The sequence below is a fragment of the Patella vulgata genome, chromosome 9 (genome assembly GCF_932274485.2).
Source record: "Patella vulgata chromosome 9, xgPatVulg1.2, whole genome shotgun sequence".
NCBI lineage: Eukaryota > Metazoa > Mollusca > Gastropoda > Patellidae > Patella > Patella vulgata.
The window spans coordinates 32,395,785-32,409,025 of NC_065887.2; the positions used below are offsets into that span (position 1 = coordinate 32,395,785).

Consider the following 13,241-nt stretch of genomic DNA (forward strand, 5'->3'; position numbering starts at 1 on the left):
TGATTGACAATAACCTCTAGAACTATTCCACTTTGTTACACATGTTGTTTAGCACCCTTGATCTGATCTTTTTGAAACTTAGATTTTTTTATCTGGTAACTGCTAGGACAATATATTTTGTGGTTAGCATATATTTCGATGCCTGGCAGCCTATGTATGTTTCAAGATTTTGTTATACAATTAACAAAATGCCATTGTTGGAAATTAATTGATTGATGTAGGCTTCTTGTTGGTCGGTCCTACTCCTTGTAATCATTCTATAGGTCAGAGTTTATTTTTATACGCCAACATTTTCATGTGAACGTATATTGTCATTGCCCTTGTCCGTCCACAATTTGTTTGTGGACACTCTACAGGTCACAATGTTTGTCCGATTTTGACGAAACTAAAAATATAGATTTATCTCCCAAAGATCTTGGTTCCTTTCGATATTGACATATATCGGACAGTAAATTTCATGGATTATGGCCCCTGATTTTACGAAAAATCATGTGTTTATTGTGCACACTCTAGAGGTCGCTATTTTTATCCAGTTTTGATGAAGCTTATAAAGTATGTTTATTACCCAAAGATTTCGGTTCTTTTCGATATTTGCGCATATTGGACAGTAACTTCAGGGAATATGGTCAATGATTTTACAGAAAATCATGCTTTTAGCTTATGTAGCCTCTAGAAGTCACAATTTTTATTTAATTTTTATAAAGTTTAAAAACCGTTGCACCATAATTATGAATGAGTTCGAATTTCGTGAAAATCTGACTATAAATTCCTGTCAGAATGAATTCTTCCCTTTACTCGGAGCTAGTCTCAGATAAATTTCATGACATATTCAGTAGATCTTCCATATTTACGCATTTTATGTTCATATGTATTCTGTTTTCAGTACCTGTAAAAATGGCACACTAGTAAGTTATGGATTTTGTTCAACAGCTACGGTTACATCAGTAAATGTTGTGAAGTCCTCAACAAGTCCTAACACTGGTACTGTCACAGGTTCTACCATATCTCATACAACAACATCTATTTTTGCTCCAACCTGCAACAGTGGTTGGACACCATACATGAGTATCAGTACACCAACATCTTCAAATACCGGTGATATCGAAACCATTGAAGGACTGAGATCAGCTTATAAATTCTGCAATATTTCTATGATGGAAGCTATTCGATGCCGTGTGATAGGTCGAGATACAATGTATGATCGTTCAGGTCAGAAGGTTACTTGTGATCTGAAAGATGGGTTGAAGTGTCTACATCAGGACCAGGCTGGAAAAGATCTCTGTTTTGATTATGAAGTATCTTATCTCTGTTTCTGTAAGTAGATTTTTGTTTGATTTAAGAATCATTTGTAAAATAATACTGACCATTATGGTTAGTTTATTGAATGTAGTGTAGGTTAAGGCAGATGATACAGTTAGGCGTAGAGATGAGACTTTACATTCTTGGACGGCGTGCAGTTGAAATTCATTAACTTATATAACAAGACTTGAAACCCTGGTGCTTTATTGAAATAAAAAAAAATGTAGGACGTTAAACCTCAATTCATTTCACATTATTGAAGAAACTTCGAAACTGCGACCTCCACCTTTAATGAACTAAAGGTAGCATCAATGTTGCAACTCTCAAGTATCATTAATGTCATATATTCCTAAAAATATATCTAAAGCTACCTTAAACTTACATGCATGAAACATTTGTATTCATCTAGTTATACATGAACCCTGTCGAAATTGAGACTATGTTGAAAACTAGTATACAATCTATTTTAAAAGTCAGTTTACACATTTGTAAAACCATGACTTATTTACACTACAGTTTTAGCAAAAACATTGATGCACCAGGTTATATGTGGTATACGTAGGATGTTTAGGAGTATGATGCTCCCAAATCATGTTTAGGTGGGTTATTTAACTTGAAGAGCTATCGTTGATCATTGACTGTTTTTATACTCTGTTGAAAACATATATACAGTCTGCCATGGTAAAAAAATATAAAACTGAAATGCTTCAATGAATCTAGTTTCAATCAATAGGTGGAGAAACAACAGCTGGCTCAACAACACCAACAGGATCAGTACCAACACCAACAGGATCAGTACCAACACCAACAGGATCAGTACCAACAACAACGCGTACACCTATACCACCTGTATGCTATCCTGGTTGGACAACTTGGATGGATTTGGGATCCCCACTCATCAATCCAAAAGGAGATTTTGAATTAATTAAAGATCTGCGCTATACCTACGGATTCTGTATGATGCCCACCAGTATCAGGTGTCGAAGCGCCACCACGCATAAATCTTATCATAATACTGATGATAAAAACGTTCAATGTGATTTGAAGAATGGTCTCCAATGTTTCTCTGACAAACAGGACAAGAAGATATGTGATAATTATGAAGTTTCTTTCCATTGTGAATGTCCATGTAAGTTTTTGATTTAATAATAGAAGAGCAAGAAATTTCAATACTTGCATTTAATGTTTTACAATTACTGATAATTTCAAATGTTTTACAATTATTGATATGGGATGAACTAGGATGTTTTCTAGGATATAACACACAAAAATAGTACCTCTGCAAGCACATAGGCATAGGGGGCCAATCTCTTCCATTTTGTCAATCAACCACTTGTCATTCTGTCTTGTCACACTTTTGGGGACACAATAACTCTCCTAATTGAGTTAGAATGTTCAAACTTAGTGTAGGTGCTTATTAGGCGAATGTCTTGATGGAGGTCGAAGATAAGCATTTCCTGATTAGGCTGAGCATAGATAAGCAATTTTATTGGTTGATGCTTTGGGACACGATAACTTTTGATTCTAATAAAGTGAGAGTGATAATGAGCATTTTCTGCTCAGGGTAAGCAGAGCAATGTGCAATTTGATTGAATGAGACTTTGGAGTTTGAAAACATTGATTCTTATTGAGTGAGAGTGGTGAGAGTTTGGGTATAGTTTCATCATTAACATCAATACCTTGACTAAGTTCGATGATGAACATTTTCTGCTTAGGCTAAGTAGAGACTTCAGTCTGATAGGTCAAGATTTTGCAACAAAATAACTCTCCTTAAAATTGAGGTAGAATTTTCAAACTTTGATGTAGGCGTTTATAAGTTGAATGCCTTGACAGTGTTCGATCATGCCCATTTTCCATTCGGGCTAAGCAGAGATAAGCAATTTGTTTGGTTGAGACTTTGGAACACCATAACTTTGATGCTAATTGGGTGAGAGTGAGGAAACTTAGAGTATAGATTCATTATATCAATACCTTGACTAACTTCGATGATGAAGATTTTCTGCCTACTCTAAGTAGCGATAAGCAACTCTTCTTTTAATTGAGGTAGAATATTTAAACTTGGTGTAGAACTTCATTAGGTGAATGTCATGACCGAGTTCGGTAATTAACATTGTCCGCTAAGCAAATAGAGCTAACCAATTTCAAGCTAACTTCGATTCTAACTGATGGAGAGTGGCAAAACTTAGTGTATAGTTTCACTACCACATACTTCAAAACCTTGACTGAGTTCAATTGTGACTAAGTATGGATCAGTGGTTCTCAACCTTAATGGCACACCTTGGAACACATGAAAAGATAGCTGCACACCTGGCTAAATAATCACTGATATAGATATTCAGTTTGATTGCTGATACTTTTAAAAAAGATAAATGTGCAATCAATTAAAATATATCATCTATTTATTTTGGGATTGTGGTGGGGGACATTAGCCTCACTATTGGGTGGTTCAGCTTTCATGTGGCAGATATTTTGGACAAGGCTGCGACTGAACGTAAACATTATCGGGCTACATGCTGTAAATAGAAATCCTCACTTATGGCGTCATTTACATGGGATTCCCAAACTTTTAAGCAGATTTTATGAACACATGAAAATACAAAAGATCACACTCAAAAGCAGGGCTTAGGCTGGGGTTTTCAGCTAGTCCTTAGGAACTTTGGAGTAATCCTCTAGGAATGCAGAGAAGCTGCTTTCTTTGGATTTTTTGGGGGAAACTTACTGGGATTGTTCAGCTCGTCCCAGGGAGAAACCTGGGAAATGGACATAGAGTTACTGCCCCAGTCATCAAAATTTTAAAATGCTGTGCCGGTAAGAATTCTTTACAAAAGAAAGCAAGAGACTATTAGAATGGGTTTGTTTGTTTGTCTGGCTGACTTTCTATCTGTCAATCATTTGGGGATACAATAATTCTAGTTAGGGTAGAATGTACAACTTGGTGTATGTGTTTAATAGGTGAATGCCTTGACTTGAGTTGGAATTTTGGGATACTATAACATTATTCTAATTCTTGATGTATAGTTTCATAACAGCAATTAACACATTGACTATGTTCACTTATTGGCATTGTCTGCTCATTTTAAGCAAAGTTATAAGTGGTTTGATTGGTTAAGACTTCGGAGTTTGATAACTTTGATTCTTACCCAGTGAGAGTCAAGTAAAGTGGTGTATTCTTTCATTACAAGCATTTTCTGCTTAGGCTCAGTAAAAAAATTTCAGTTCAATTGGTAGTAGAATGTAAATATTGATTCAGTGAATGCTTTCACTAGGACTATTTTTCACTAAGACTAAGCAGTGATAAATAATTTATTTGATAACTTTGATTCTAATTAGGTGAGAGTACTGGAGCTAAGAATATAGTTTTATTATATCAATACATTGACAAAGCCCGATGATGGGAATTTTCTGCTTAGGCTAAGTTTTGATAAGCGATTCAATTGGTCTAGACAACGTAACTCAATTATTTTGCTTTTGATTCAAGTAAAATGTTTAAACTGATGTATGGTAGATGTTCACTAGGTGAATGGCTTGAGAGTACATTTGATTCTATTTGATTCTGTGTTGATCATAAGCATGTTCTGCTTAGACTTAAGATTAGATAAGCATTTGATCGTTTTGATGCCTTTTAAAAATATAATGTGCAATTAATATGTCGTCTTTTTATTTTGGGATTGCAGCTGGGGACATCAGCCTCACTGTTGACATGTTCAGATGGTCATAAAGAGGAATTTAATCAAAATTCTCAGCTCCTATCTATATTAAACATGGTAATTGCTCTGGACTCGAAAGTTTAACAACATCTTTTAAAATGCTGCTGTTGGGCGTATATTTGTTGCCTGGGGACATCAGAAAATTAGGACAACATACAAATATTAGTTGATGCATAAAGAAACAATATAAAAGACCATTTTACCTGTATTTAAATTGTTAATACCAGTAACTCGTAGAGAAAGGTTGTAGTGTACTATTTCCATTAGAGATCTTTAATCTGTTTTTTTTTATATTATTTTTTTAGCTACTACGATTCATACCACATTGACAGTCACCAGCTCCAGTGTAATCCCACCAGATGTAACAACTGTTACCACCACAACAGGAACTCCTTACAACCCTATACCCTCCTGTTTATGGACCAAATGGATGAATTCTTACAAAAAGAGCTCCACCAATCATGGTGATTACGATACACTAAGTCATTTACGTCTGCATTTCGCCTTCTGTAGACAGCCTGCCAGGATTGAATGTAGGGTTGCACCATTTTGGAAATATCCACAAGGTATCTCATATGAGAGAGCTGACCAATTGGATGTTACATGCGATTTGAACAGAGGTCTAGTTTGTGAAGATTTCATGCAAGGCCCAGGAGAGCAATGCTATGACTATGAAGTTCGATTTTATTGCATTGATGGTTGTTCGACGCCTCCCATCGTTACTTATGTGACACCTCCGTTTAATCCATCAAATGTCAGTGGACAAACCCCAGTAGTTGTACCAACTGGTGGCACTGGAAAGACACCAATTCATCCATCAAATGTCAGTGGACAAACCCCAGTAGTTGTACCAACTGGTGGCACTGGAAAGACACCAATTCTGGATACAGGCAGTCCATCAACTGTAAGTGGAATAACACCAATACCTGTATGTGTTGAAGGCTGGACTCCATGGATTAATACTGACACTCCAGATACAGGAACTGGTGATATAGAAAGTGTATTTAATTTACCAGGATATCCAGTCACCTGTAAAACACAAATAGGAATCAATTGCCGACTTGCCAAGTCCCACGAGAATTATAAGAGTACAGGCCAAGATGTTCAATGCGATCCTGTAGAAGGATTGGCTTGCCTTAACACAGATTTTCAAAAATGTCTGGATTATGAAGTTCAGTTTTATTGCTTATGTAAGTACATATTTTATTTGCCCCAAAATGAAGACCTCCAACTATACTATTCAAAAAAAGTAGGGGATATTTGATTTTTAAGTGTTATTAAAGTCACCTAATGAAACTGACGAAGAAACAAATGACAAAATGAAATGAAGTTCACATTCATCGATTTATTCCAAATGATCGTTAGACTAAGTAAGGCACAGACTGACCATTATAAGGGTAAAATGATACCCGGGGTCAAACAGCAAAGTTACCACAGCATCACAACCAAGTCAGTAACGGGTAAATCCTCCTCTGTTTGCCAAACAAGCATTGATCCGACGTGGCATACTCCTAATGAGACGTCTAAGGTCATTTTGGTCCAGATTGTCCCATTCCTGTTGCAACGCAGCAGCAAGTTCTTGGACATTGGCAGGAGGTTGTTGACGTTGACGTAACCTCTGTCCAAGCATGTCCCAGACATGCTCGATGGGGGAGAGGTCGGGACTCAGTGCTGGCCAAGGTAATGTGGTGATGTTCTGTTGTTGGAGGTAACCTGTAACGATCCTGGCCCTGTGACATCTTGTGTTGTCATCCTGGAAGATGAAACGGCGGCCATGACGTCGTGCGAACGGCACAACATGGACTGCCAAGATGTTGTCCCGGTAGTACTGGCCTGTAACACGCCCTGCAACAACATGTAAAGCCGTTCTTCCAGCAACAGTGATGCCTCCCCACACCATAACAGAACCACCCCCAAATCGATCATGTCTGATGACGTTAACGTCTTGGAAGCGCTCGTTTCGACGACGCCACACCCTCCTACGTCTGTCCAAAAAATCAACAGTGAACCTTGACTCATCTGAAAACATCACATTGCTCCAGCGTCGATTATCCCAGTGTTGACGATCCCTACACCAACGACGTCTTGCCTGAATGTGATGATCTCTCAAACAAGGGATCACGCGAGGACGTCGGGCGCGAAGGTGACCCCTATGCAGTCGATTCCGAATCGTCTGGCCACTCACTCTCACACCAGTGTCTGTTTGAAGACGAGCGCTGATCTGATTTGCTGTGATGACACGATTTCTCAAGGCCAAGGTACGGATAAATCGATCCTGGGCTTGAGTTGTCGCCCTTGGTCGACCTGAGCGTGGTCTGTCCTGTACAGATTGTGTATCACGGTATCTGGACCATAGCCTGCTTATGACAGACTGAGAAACATTCATCGTCCGCGCCACAACCGCCTGTGTTGTGCCGATCTGTAGCATGCCAAGGGCACGTAACCTTTCATTTTGGGTAAGCCGGCGCATATCAAAATTTGTTTTCTGGTCACTAAAACAATTAAACTGATGTTTCCACCCTGGAATTCAATGCCACAATGACTGTAACATTCAAAGTCAGAGTCGTGCAAATCTTGGGTTGGACCCCCATGATGATCCCAAGCATCACCTGCATTCCATGCGGTAGCTATTGGTGCGTTTGGGTGTCACATGTAACTGGAAATGTTTCTTCTGTTAGGTTCTATAGTGACTTTTTTCGTAGTCATTTGCATATTTTAGTATTATGCCCCCAAAATCAAATATCCCCTACTTTTTTTGAATAGTATATATTATGATTTCGACCCAACCATGCATCATCAAATGAAATTTCTGTATAGAACAAGCCTATGTTTGTTTCATAGGTAAAATGGATACTCATTTTCAATTCCTTATGTTTGATTTTTTCCCTGACTATTTGCGATTTCTATTTGCACAACAGTTGATTATGAAATAACATATAATTTTGTTATATAAAAATGTCATTTGAGGACATACAGTTTATTACAAATGAACTGGACTTTAACAACTGCTTACAACATGTTCTACGTCAATGACTCATACAACTGTTTTATTTACAATTAAGAATGCAAATGTATAAACAATTGACTATGTTATGATTCTACTCACCCCACGTCAGGTTTTTTTTCGAACTTGGAGAACTGTTACAGGACTCAATTCTGTGACACTTAATTGTAGGTACGTAAGTTCCAGAGGTTCCAGACTGATCATCAAGTACTTAGTATAGTAAATTATAATTTTTGTACATAAAGTCAAAAATGGCGCGGGGGAGTTGGATCCCACAGGAGTTTCTGAAGCCATATGCTCTCTGTGTATGCCTTTCAGACTAAAATTCGTATTGGGAGATTTTTCTGTTGTCTGCCTGTATGACTTTTGAATATTATATACCAGAAAACAATGATTATCAGCATGCTTCTGTTGGTGTATAAGTTATAATACAATATACGAAACTGAAGAATGCAACAGTAAAATCCCAGAACATGAATTTTAGTTTAACAGGAATAATCTGTTAGATAATAATATGACAATATACTTTATTTATCATCGATTTTATAAAAAAAACACTAAAAAAAAGTTGAAATTTGGCTGTCTGGACCAAGTTTGTCCATCTGTACAGCACTAACATTAATATACTAATATGTTTAATATCTGACCATAACAATTTCCAGGTGGAAGCATAACTCCAACTGGTACTCCATCTATTGACACAGGCTCCACCACTTTAAATACTGGCAGCACTACATCACATACTACAATCACTTCACCAGCTAATAAACACTGTACACCTGGTTGGACTACATGGATGAATGTTGATAAACCTGGCGGCCCTGATGGGGGTGATATAGAAACCATGGTCAGGTTACGTTATTACAATAATTTCTGTGGAGACCAATATATTGTAGGAGCAAAATGTCGAGTTGAAGAAACTGGAAAAGATTCTGAAACAACAGGGCAGAAGGTAAATCATTTAAGTTTTCACTGTCGACAATATATAAGTATTCATTGGATACATGTAAGTTTAATTGGATAATCTAAGATTATTATGTAGCTGCTCCACTGACCATATCTCGACCATTTGAGTAAAGATTAGCTTTGAACTTTCTACTTCAATCTGAATGAATAAAGCTACAGTTTGATTTTTTGGGGGTTTGAAAATCTGACAGTCGATCAGAAACCATAAATCTATTTGAATTTTATCTGCTGTTTGTAAGGAATAATACATTTTACACTTCAACTCAAACTAAGGTTTTTGTTATTTAAAAAAACAAAACAAATTTAACGAATATTTGGATTGACTTGCGATTTTTGTAAGATGTTAGTATAGACATAGATGTGCTGCAATCAGACACACCTGATCACAATCATAGAATACCACTTGTCATTTTAGATGACTTGTGATAGAAAAACTGGTGTAACTTGTCTAGATAGTGATCAGCCAGACAGTAGTTGCAAGGATTACTCCATCAAGTTTTACTGTGACTGTAGTGGTAAGTAATATTTTACTACATTCAGCAGGTTTTCATTGGTCTGTTCACATTTTGTTTGTGGACACTCTCTATATATACAGGTTATAATTTTGACGAAACTTGAAATATAGGTTTATATCCAAAGTTCTCAGTTCCTTTCGATATTGGCATATATCAGACTATAACTTTATAAATTATGGCCCCAGATTGTACATATATATCATGTTTTTAGTTTGTTGACCCTCTATCTACAGGTCATAATTTTTATCCGATTTTGATGAAACTTAAAGGGTATTTTTATAATCCAACGATACCAGTTTCTATCGATATTGGACTGTAATATCTTGGAATATGGCCCCTTATTGTACGAAAATTACTTATTTAGCTAGTTCTCTGTCCTGCTCTTGCAAAATGTGGGCATATCTTGCATGGCAACCACTTGTTTATTTGTTTGCCTTATGCGATAAAGTAAAGTCTGCCAGTGTACCTGTGCAGATAATTTCAGATAAACTTCCTCCCTAATATTGTATGCATGATCCCAGTAAAACACAACTAAATGACTGATGTAATGTGTTGACTGGACGTTTTATCTCCATTCCATACCTTTTCTTTTTGATTTTTGCACAATCGTACCATTGGATAATTGACCCTGATTGTACGATAAATAGGTTAAGTTAAGTATTTTGCCAAGTCTCATATTGAATGATCTTTTCTTTTTCACAGTTACAACACAAACACAATCTCCAATAACCACTGAATCAACTACAGGCTACACAACCACAGGATCAACTCCAGAGGGAACAACAATTAAAGGTATAAATTGCACAAAAGACTTGTACAGCACAGAGTTTCCTTGATTTAAAATATTATAAAATTAGGTGACATTCACTTTTCTGTAGTTATACCCACTGAGTGTCGTTTGAGGGGATTTAAAATCACTCTAAACTTGTCCAGTTCTATTCAGCATTTATAAACATATATAACAATATAGATAAACCAATATTGGATAAACTCTTTTGGCAAAGCATGCAATACGTATTCCAAGGTCGTGGACCCTCTTGAGGCCACAATGTATGTCTGATTTATATGAAACGTCACATACATGTCAAGGATCACAGGATCTTGGATGACTTCAATTTTGGTGTGCATGGCATATTCAGTTGCAGAGTTATGCTCCCTGCCTTTTACGGTGAATGTAAAATTGGTACAGAGTTTGTGAGCCTTTCAGAAGCCACACTTTTTGTCTAATTCATATGAAACCCATGAGAAAAGATTTGATTTTGTAGTGTATCAGATCTTCTGTTTTGAGTTATGCCTGTTGCCTTTATGTGCACAGTTTGTGGACTCTCTTGACAGATTAATCTGATCATATAGGTTCAGGATGAAAAGGTTTGTAGAACCTCTACAGTCCACAATATTTGTCTTAGAATATAGATGATACTTAAGATACAAAAGATCTCTGATGGGTTTTTTAGGCAACAGTTTTTAAAATCTTTTTCAAACCATGAGAAGTAGGACCCAGTAGGTATTCAGTATGATACAGTATGAAAAACAAACTTACAATAAAACAGAGAAAAATCTTAGCAATTAATTACAAAAAAGATGCAATGTAAATATGCGATGGTCATAATGGTAATCATTTGCTGAACAGCGTTTCTTGACGACAATAGTCTGCCGGTTGACGTTATGAGTTAAAATGTCAAAAAGTTAACAATAATTAAGGGCAACAATTCAGATAGAATTTCGAAAAACTTAATTTATAAATAAATATAAACAGATAAATAAATAAAGTGTAAGTAGGAGCATTCGGCGAGTTTCAGTTCCGGAGTTACCCACCTCGTCCAAAATCTCAGTAAATGTGATAGAGGCTACAGTTTTTAACATAGCTGCTGCTCAAAATCAGTAAATCGCTACACAGAAAGACGGCAAAAACATTCTTTGCAAAATTGCTACTCCAAATAAAATGATACAGTAATTTGTACCCTATTATAAAATACTGGTAACCAAAGTAGATACTAATTTCAAGTAATAACTTTCTCCAATTGTATTTCATGTTATAGAATGTGAATATCCTATGGGACTAGAACAAAGATCTCAGATTACAGACGTTCAGTTCACAGCTTCTACAAGTTATGATTTTAGTACTGTAGCTAATCAAGCTAGATTAAACAATGTTGCCAATGGTCGCATGGTTGGAGCCTGGATACCAAGGTAGGTTTATGAGCAGGTTTTTATATGTTCTTGTTTGTTGAAATTATATTTGATTTGGCATTTTTCTCACGTGAAACTTTATGTGTACATTGATTGAAGTCTGGTACAAACTTCTTGCAGTTATCATTTAATATGCCATATTATTAACAATGTTGTTCCAATCTAATTAAAACTAGTGTGATATACAATTTTTAAGGATATACTTATAAAACTGGTTGTGGTTTCATGATCTGGTTTATTTTAAGAATACAGGAACAACAATATAATTATATGATAATGTAATAACTATTAGGAATATTGGCTCCAATGCAAATGTGTATAAAATAAAGTTACTTGACTCCAAGACAGAGAAATTATTCTTGTATTGATACCTTGATTCTTATTAATGGTTTTTTTTCAGATTCAAAGATGACCAACAATGGATCCAAATTGATCTCCTTCACCCCAAAAACATCACTGGTATTGTGACTCAAGGTCGACCAGGTCATAATCAGTGGGTTAAATCCTACATAGTCCGTACTAGTTTGGACGGCGTAAACTTTATCCCAATCACTGACTTTGGCAAAACAACACCACTTATATTTGCTGGAAATATTGACCACGAAACACCCAAAACACAAATTTTTGGTCAAAAAATCTCTGCCCGCTTTGTTCGAGTTTACCCAGTAACTTTTGAGACTTCCATTGCCCTGCGACTGGAACTTTTAGGGTGCTTTGTACCTGCAGTCACAGGAACAGGAACAACATCTACCACCACACAGACTACTGGTTCAACCCCTGTTACCCCACCTCTTAGTAAGTTTCTGGTTACATTTAATATTTGGTCTGAAGCATTTGAATTATGAGTGGCCCAACACTATTGATATTCTATTCCGAACTTACCCCCCTTTTGTAGTACTATCGGACTTCTTTTCTTGTTGTGTTTGTTTCTTCGTGATCGTAACAAGATTACAGCATCAATGGTTTTACAACTTTATTGCTAAGCTGTAATGACTTTGAAGGTTCCTCATTCTCAATAATATGGGCTGCTAGGAATTTCTGAATGAGCTCTGATCCAACTCGCTCTACACCCTAATTTCTGCAGGTCTTCGATAACCTTGATGTTAATTTCCATCCCAACTATGGAATAAACCTCTTTATTTCACAGGATTAAAGGAGGAGCCATTACCTTATTTGGTCTACCAACCATAGGTCAATTAATAGCCAGAATTTGATGGATATCTTGACAATGGTTATGATTTTACCATAATATCACTGTTTTGAGTGTTTTTTATGTATAACTATATATTCACATTCATTAAGTATGTGTGATTTGACTCTATAGACAGAGTGAAGCAACAATTGTTTAGCATTAGGGTCATGAATGGACAAACACTATCGATATTCAAGGATCCATGAATGGGCAAACACTATCGATATTCAGGGATCCGTCACCTGCCGTTCCGAATTTATCTCCCTTTTTCCGAAAACCTACAACTTTTAACCCTTTTTTTTTGGGGGGGGGGGGGGTGGACAATGTGAGGATGAATCCTATTGATTTCCTTGTTTCCCGTCCAAATG

The 13,241-nt window shown here is 36.5% G+C and overlaps 1 protein-coding gene across 1 annotated transcript; it reads left to right on the forward strand.

Annotated features, from left to right (window-relative positions):
* Window positions 1–11,544: 11,544 nt before the first annotated feature.
* LOC126807702 (lactadherin) lies at window positions 11,545–12,526 on the forward strand. The gene is made up of 2 exons (XM_050532451.1): window positions 11,545–11,681; window positions 12,082–12,526. The coding sequence occupies exons 1-2, from the start codon at window positions 11,545–11,547 to the stop codon at window positions 12,524–12,526; spliced, it is 582 nt and encodes a 193-aa protein (XP_050388408.1).
* The last annotated feature ends 715 nt before the right edge of the window (window positions 12,527–13,241 follow it).